At 58.0% G+C, this 7,978-nt stretch overlaps 1 protein-coding gene across 1 annotated transcript in view; it reads right to left on the bottom strand.

Annotated features, from left to right (window-relative positions):
• SHANK3 (SH3 and multiple ankyrin repeat domains 3) overlaps nt 1-7,978 on the bottom strand; it is a gene marked incomplete at its 5' end in the record, with an annotated part of 48,378 nt that overhangs the window by 2,257 nt on the left and 38,143 nt on the right. The window contains one exon of the mRNA XM_034643701.1: nt 3-116. Within this exon, the coding sequence (XP_034499592.1) occupies nt 3-116 (114 nt within the window). The remainder of the gene's footprint in view (nt 1-2; nt 117-7,978) is intronic.

The raw sequence follows: 7,978 nt of genomic DNA, 5'->3' as shown, positions 1-7,978 counted from the left end.
GCCGCGCCACGGGGTAGCGGCCGCCGGGCCGCACCGGGTAGGAGGCCCCGCCGCCCGGGCCCCCGGGGCTGCGCTGCGCTGAGATGGAGCTCAGCTCACCGAGGCTGCTGAAGAGCCTGCGGAGGGAGAGGGGGTCAAGGCCAGGTGAGGGGCGCCAGGAGACGCGGGGCAGGCGGAGGGGAGCGGGGCCGACGGCCAGGAGGACGCTGGGGACGGAGCTTGGGGGTGAGTAGCCTTAGGGCCACCGGAAGAAAGGTGGGAGCCTAGGATTACCACGGCCATTTTGTTTGGCCCCCAGGGTCAGAGTCAGGGCCCTGTTGGGGGAGAAGGGGACTACACTGAATGGAAGATGAAGAGTAAAACCAGTGGCCCCCTTCACTCCATGCGGCCTTCAAGAGCAGCCCACCAGAGGAAACGCAGCCTTTCACGGCAAAGGGAAGACTGCCCCACCCGTGACAGCCTCCGACACTGGCTCTGGGTACTGCCCCATCCACCCATGCCCTGGAGGGTAAGACTCTGGCACTACCCCTCACCACTCCCACACACAGCTCTGCTCTCCTGAGGAAACCCAGAGAAACCTGGGCGGGCTTCAGGGATGGCTGAGTCGTGATGAAGGCTGGTGGCTGCACAGACTGACCAAGTCCATGAGTCAGAGACAGACACCAGGCAGCATTCGTGCCCACGCAGAGCAGTGACATGTGCAGGACAGCTGTGAGGCAGCGACACACCCAGGACACTCGGCCTCCCTGCCCAGGACAGCACGCAGCAGCCGCAGTAGCACCCACACGTGTCACAGACATGCAGCAGGGTGGCAGGAACGGCAGTGGACTGCTGGTGACAGATGCAGCAGCCCGTGCGCGCGCATGCGCGCGCGCGCGCACACACACACACACACACACACACACACACACGGTGCCTCGCTACCCAACGTCACCTGACAGGACCCCAGACCTGCAGCCCCTCTCCAGCATGGCCACAGTGGGGGGCTTACCTGGGAGGACCTCCAGAGAAAACCCACTCCCTATTCCACCCCCTCCTTTCCGTTCTTAGCCCCAGCTGTGCCCAGGGGAAGCCGCAGGGGGCTGTCAGTGGGACGGAAGCGCGACGAAGCCAAGCAGAGCAGAGAGCAGGGTGGCCAGGTGCAGCACACGGACAGTGAGAGGCATGGGATGGGCATGCTCACTTACACAGCCGGCGCTCGGGACCACCGCGCAGCTAGACAGCGCAGCCACATGCAGATGAGCGGGAGAGAGCAATGAGAGAGAGTGTTAGCAGCCCAGGTCCACATGGCAGGCGCACGGCCCACAGCCACAACCACGGTATGGCAGCCAGGTACAGGTCTCCCTGGCCAGACACCCACTGGGGGAGGAACTCAGGTGCGATGGGAGGGAGCCAACCTGGAGCTGCCGGGGAAAGGGAACTGCAGGCCAGACTTGGGCCGATCTGGGTAGACTCCTGGTCTGCCTGTGGGACCTATTTCCCAGCTTGTGATGGGCAGATCAGGGCGGTGTCCATCCACCGGCTTACTTAGAACACTGTGCGGCAAGTGTTCAGCAGACACTTGGCACTTGGTGACACTTTGTGTCCCCTTACACTCTAGGCCCTGTGACCGGCCTCCCTCCAGCTGCCATCCCACCTCCCTCCCCCTGCCCCTGCCTAAGCTGGGCTAAGGCCCCTCCCCTGGGTTCCCCCATCCACCTCTGTGTTATCCTGATTGGAGCCAGTCAGTCCCACATCGCACAGGGCACCTTCAGCACCCTTCCTCCCCTTAATGTGGGTTTTGTCTTTTCCTCTCCCACCTGTGCAAGGTCAACCTCTCCCTGGAGATCCAGCTCTGTCTGTCTCTCCCAACAACCTCAGTTCCAATTTCCAACCTCCCTCACCTTCCACTGGCTTCTCTCCTCAGCCTCTGTCCCTGCTGCCTCCTCCCAGTCACTCAGACCCAAAGCACCCGGCCTTCCCCCACCCCACCCCCAATGGAGAGGGGCTCCTAAGGACACCTGGGGTGGGCTCAGGGAACAGACACCAACCAGAAGAAACCCTCCCTGTTCCCACCACACGTGTCCTCCCTGGCACCACCTGGGGTTTGGGGCAAAGTAGGGCAGCAGTAAAGGGCAAGGGGAAGATACCCAAGGGGATGTTGTGGGGGCAAAGGGTGGATGCCCAGGTGGTGGTGATTGCTAGGGAGAGGCGGGCAGTGCTGGGTAAGATGCTGAGGGAATGGTGCCCGGGATAGCCCCAAAACGGCCCTCACACAATGACCCCTGCCTAAGGCCCTGCATCTCAGGAGGGAATCCTGCCTAGCCCTGCCCCAAGGGCTAAGTTTCAGTGGAACCATGTGGGTGTGCCTGGAGCCTCGGGTGTGACAGAAGCATACTGACAAGTTGGCAGGACCACAGCCAGGCTGTGAAGGCAGAGAGAACAGGGTGGGTGCTGGGTAGTGCAGTGGAGAGGCTTGGCCTGAGCCCAGAGCAGGGTCTGGGTTCCAGGAGGCCTTTCTGGCCAGTGCTGGAGCCTTCCTGCCTGGCAGAGGGGTGAGCTGGCTCTAGCAGCACCCAGAAAGACCTCCTGAGGAGAGGTGCTGGGTGCAAGGAGATGAGCACCAGAGAATATGGCTGATGCCAGGAGGTGCCATGAGTGACGGACTGAAGTGCCATGTTCCACTGGGCTGGGAGTGGGGAGAGAGCCAGTCCTAAGGACGCCCAGGCATGCTGGACATGGCAGGAGGCCTAGAAAGAGAGCCTAAGGAAGTCTGTGCGCTCCCAAGGCCCCAGGACACAGCAGAGAGTTGCCAAGGGGTCCCCATGGCCCAGGTGCCTGTTCTCCCCTTCCTCTTAGGGAACATGGAACTGCCCACATCGTCCCCTGGGCAGGAATCCCAGTAGTATCCTGCTCAAGTTTCCACACCCTTCGGCACACCCATCACTGTCCATCGCCGCTCTCAGCTGTCTGACCACCTCCCCAGCCAGGCCCCAACCATGGTGTGGTCCCATCACAGCACCCACCCAGAGGGCTTCTGGGCTACCCACCCTCTAACAAATGGTACCTCACCAGGCACCCCTGAATGCCGCCGGCAGCCTCCTCCAGATGGCTCAGCAAGGCTCCATGGCCCCGGACGTCTCTTCCACCGACGTCTGAATGTGGTACTGTCTCGCTGCCTCATGACTCTTCAGCCACTGAGGTCTGGCCTTGGCCCCCTCCCCCCCCACCCCCCCTGCAGTAGCAGGACCCCTTGCTGACCTTTCCTCCACCCCTTCCTTCCTAGATGGGTTTCATGGGTTCTCCATTTGGTTCCCACTTTCTCCTGAGCCGTGTGGTCCACTCCCACCCTTGGCTATGGCTGACCTGCGCAAAAATGCTACATGTGGGGCCCAGCTAATCTCCTCTGGGCTCCAGACCTCTACGGGGGCCGCTAAACAAGCCCCCCCTTCCCCCAGTCCTCCCCATACCAGGGACCTGGGAGCCACCATCAACTCCTCCTCCTTTCCATCTGGAGGGCTCCTAGCATTAACCCAGGTCATCCTCCTCAATCCCCAGCCACCTCAGGGTCCAGTCATTTCATGGTCTCACTCAGGACCTCTCCCCTCATTTCCTAACTCTCCTCCTTGACTTAGTACTTAGCACAAAGCCAGGAACACAACTTACACTGAAAAAATATGTCATCACACAAGAATAACTTGACATGTCTCTCCCAGGCTTGACTGCCTGTTGGCCCACTGGTACCAACAGACAAGAAAAAGCCCAAGCCGCAGTCCTGGCCTCTGTCTCAGGCCTTCTGCCACTGCACTCATGCAGGGCAGGTCTGGGCCTGGGGGCTTTTGCAGTCTGGGAGCCCCATTCAGGGAGAGAACACTCAACAGCAGCAAAAACTAGATACAGACTTGTAAGCTTCGAAGCTCACTCTCTGGTCGTGGTGTCTCCAGCCTTCTGCCTTCTCACTGCCCATACCCGCTCACGGCTCCGACCTCAACACACTGCAGATGTCCCCACATCCCCTCATCTGTGAGCCCTTCCTGCTCTCCCAGCAGAGCTCAGGGCTCCTGAAGCATGTGACCCAGTTTCATGGGACCTGCGAGGACAAAGCGTACCCTGGCCCCAGGGCCCCTGCACCAGCCGTCACACAACAGGTGTCAGGCCAGCTTGCCTCAAACACCTGCAGCCCCACAGGGCTGTATCCAGATCGCTGCCAAACGTGTTGGCAGAACAGGGCCCACAGAAGGTCGCCAGAGCAGGGTTTCTACCCCATCAGAGGAGAGGGTGTCTTCTGCAAGACACTGATCAGTCGTCTACCAACGGAGCTGAGACCTGACAGGTGTGAGGCCATGGCACAAAGCACATCAGGGGGTGAAGAAGTGTGCGTGACAGACACCCCCCACTTCATATTTCCAAAGCTATGTCTCCGTGAACGTTTTTCAGTAAAACCCGATGTGAGGGTCAGACAGATGTAAAACTGAGAGCCACAGCAGAACTCAGTGTCCCTGTGGTGCTCAGAGCCACTGTGGACTTCAGACCACGTGCAGGATTCCAATCTGCCCATGCAGCGCGGCAGACAAATGGAGTTGGGCGCATATGTGGGCCTCAGAGACCGTGGTGGGGCTCTGGGAAGACGGATGTTCTGTCTGTAACCAGGGCTAGACCCGAAGCTGGAAGCATAGAGCAGGTGGACAGTCTGGGATGAATGTTCCAAAAAGCCAGAGGTCCTGGACCTTCCACCCAGAAAGATGGCCCAGTGTAGGCGAGCCGATCATTTCAAGTTCCTGAGACTCAAATCTGTGGCACACAGGGCAGCTTAAGTTGCCCAAGAAGACCTGAGGCTGCAGAGTGTCTTGGGCTGTCAGTGAGGAAGTGAGCAGAAAGGGGTCCTGTGATGTCCATTGGGTGAGGAGAAGGACAGGCCTGGAGGTGAAATCAAGGGAACCCAGGGACCAGGGGACAAGGCTCAGAGGTGTGGCCCTCCAGGTGGCCCTCTGGGGCCTCTGCCAGGAATGGTCCTGCGAAGGAGGCAGCCCCATGCAGATGTCAGGACTTGCCACACTCTGAACGTTCCTCTAAGACCCAGTATCAGTAGCAGTTCAACACAAAAGGAGAGATGAGTGCCAGATTCTAGCCACAGCGAGCTGCAGAACAAGAACTGCCCAGCAGCGCAGGCAGGCACCACGGCCACTGCCAGCCACATGGAGGGCCAACTCAACGTGGCCACAGCATCCCCTGCTCGGTCCCCTGCCTGTAGGCACAAGTCAGGGTTGGGCAGTGGGACCCATTTTGGAGGGCCGTGGTTTCACCTGGGTCTGAGGGCAGGAGGGGGAACACAGAGGGAGAAAGGAAGTGTGAGCGGGAGCAGAAAGGAGTGCAAAGGGAAGCAGATATCGGAAGGCAGGCAGAAGGGTGGCTCAGCAAGGCTGGACTGATCAAGTAGCCCTGTGTGGACTCAAGGAGACGTGATTTCAGAACACACACGCTGTCTGTGATGCACATGACTGATAAATAAAGGTGTCGGTCTAATGAAGAGGTGCGCATGTCTATGGGAGGGGATTACTGCACAGAAACCCAGTGTCTGTCACCAGACGGGGTTCAAAGACAGAGGCTCCAGACTACAGTGAATGAGACTGGGGCTTCGGGGCAGACGGACACCACTTACTGGCTGCAGTAGACCTCTTCAGAACCTTAGTTTTATTGTCTGGAAAATGGAGATTATACTATTGTCCACCTAACAGAATGGTTGTAGAGGTGAAATAATATGGTCTGATGTTTTCTAGTGCAGTATCTGGCACTCTTTTAAAAAAAATTTATTTATTTGAGAGAGAGTGGGGGAAGGGGCAGAGGGAAGGTCTCCAGCAGACTCCCCACGGAACGCAGAGTACAACACCGGGCTCGATCCCACAACCCTGAGATCATGACCTGACCTGAAGTCGAGAGTCGAGAGTCGGACGCCCAAACGACTGAGCCCCCCAGGTGCCCCTAGTATCTGGCACTCTTGTTTCCCACAAAGGGCCTGGCCGAGTGCACACATAGTGAGAACCCACCACGCTGGAGCCCTAAGCTCAGTGCTTCAAGGTGACGCTGTGTGTCACCCTCATCATCTCACAGGGGAAGGACTGACATTCACAGAAGTTAGGGGGCTGATCCAAGACTACAGAGCTCAGATGCAACTAGCTGAGAGTTGAGATCCAGGGTCCTCTGACCCCAAGCTGATGCCAGGGAATGAAGCAAGCTGCTGAAGTTGCTAAGGGACATGTCACAGGGCACTTCTGTGGTTTAGGTCACCTGGCATCTGGAACCCTGGTAAAGGACCTGATCTCCTCTGGAGAACCACCTCCCTCACTCTCAGCACCTGTTTGCTAGGTGGGGTGACCCCATGACCTGGCTCCTAGGAGAGAGAGGACTCGGGCCTGGCCATCGGCAGCCTTACACCTCCCTGATGTCAGTGATTCATTCAGAGGAAGGCAAGGGACCCACACGAAGCCAGTCAGAGGCTGGAGTTTTGCAAGAACTACCGACTGAAAGAGGTTCACTTTCCAGTGGACCCGTGGAATAGATGGGATGTAAAGTTTGCAACTGCGGGTCCCGCCCTTCCCCATCCCACGTCCAAAAAAGAAAACACACACAGCGTCCTGGCGCAACCCAGAGCCATGGAACAAGAGACCTTTTCCCTGACGGAGGAGAAATGCTGAGGATGCCCAGCTGCCCCATGGGAGCCAGCAGAGCAAAGGACAAGACCCGGGCTCACCTGAGCCTGATCATGGGGTTCGGCAGCCAGTAAATCTGAACCATGCGCCTGTCCTTGGGTGGTATGTGTTCTAAGCCACCTACTTAGATTTCAAATCACAAAAGACAGTGCTTGCATTTAACTTAGTTCTTTCATCTGTTCAGCAAATGTTTATTGAGGGCTGGCACTGTACCAGGCACTGTGCTGCCCACTTTAAATGGCTTTGATTTTCATTGGACCAAGGGACACACAGGAATGGAGGGCCTGGCAAGGGAGCAGAAGCAGAGATGAAGATGGGGGCTGGTCAAGGGTGGGTCAGGGAACCCCCACCCTCAGGGGTCAGGTCCTGCAGAGGCCTAGGATCCGGGCTGCTCATCCCTAACAGACACCCCTGGCTATACCCATGCCTACTCTCAGGGCTCTTTCAACATTGCCTTGCTGGAAAGAGGGCCTGCCCATTCAGCTGGGAGTTGGAAGAGGCAAAAAGGGGAGAGGGCCCCAGAGATGACAGGAGCTGAAGGACAACATCCCTGGACTATTTAGAGAGGCACTTTGGAATCCTTAACTGGAAGAAGGTTAAATCAGAAAAGCCTTGGTGAGTAAGACCTGAACCCTCCCTGCTTTGTGAACTCTGCCTTCCAATGCTGGCAGGAAAGGGCCCGCTAGGCTAGTCTTCAGGGAGCAAGAAGGAGGGGCCAGGTGGAAGCACCCCACACACTCCCCAAAAGCCAGAAGAGGGAGAAGGCCTAAGGGGCACAGAAGGCAAAGGCAGCTTGAAGAGGGCAGACAAGGACCAGCCAGGGGATGACCAACTCTGCCTCAGACCAGCACCGGTGGGCAGGAACCAGCTCTCCCACGTATCCATGGAGCCCACAGGCCCCAGGGTACTCCCCTTCAGGAGCAGAGCCTTGGGAACGGGGTCCTCAAGGAAATATCCAAGGGATCAGGCCAGGAGCTCTGGCAGGTCTACCAGAGCCACGCCCCAGCCGCTTGCTCAGCCCCTCCCCCCCAAGTCTTCACCCTGGGTAGGAGGTAGGAAGAGAAGACAGACAGACGGACAGGGAAGGTACGGAGAAAGCGAGAGGGCACATGGAGGGTGCGGAAATGGTGTGACTTCCACCAAAGAATGGCTTCTAAATGCACTTTGAAAATCATACACTGCAATCTGTGTTTAAGGGACACTGAGACAGAGCTGAGAGGTAGAAAACGGGAAGCTGGTGGTGGGTCCCAAAAGGAAAAGGAGTCCATGTACTCTAAGCCTCAAAACGAAGC

This window comes from Ailuropoda melanoleuca, chromosome 15, assembly GCF_002007445.2.
Source record: "Ailuropoda melanoleuca isolate Jingjing chromosome 15, ASM200744v2, whole genome shotgun sequence".
Classification (NCBI taxonomy): Eukaryota; Metazoa; Chordata; class Mammalia; order Carnivora; family Ursidae; genus Ailuropoda; species Ailuropoda melanoleuca.
Note: the sequence above shows the minus strand (reverse complement) of the source record. Positions and strands in the feature narration are given on the sequence as shown.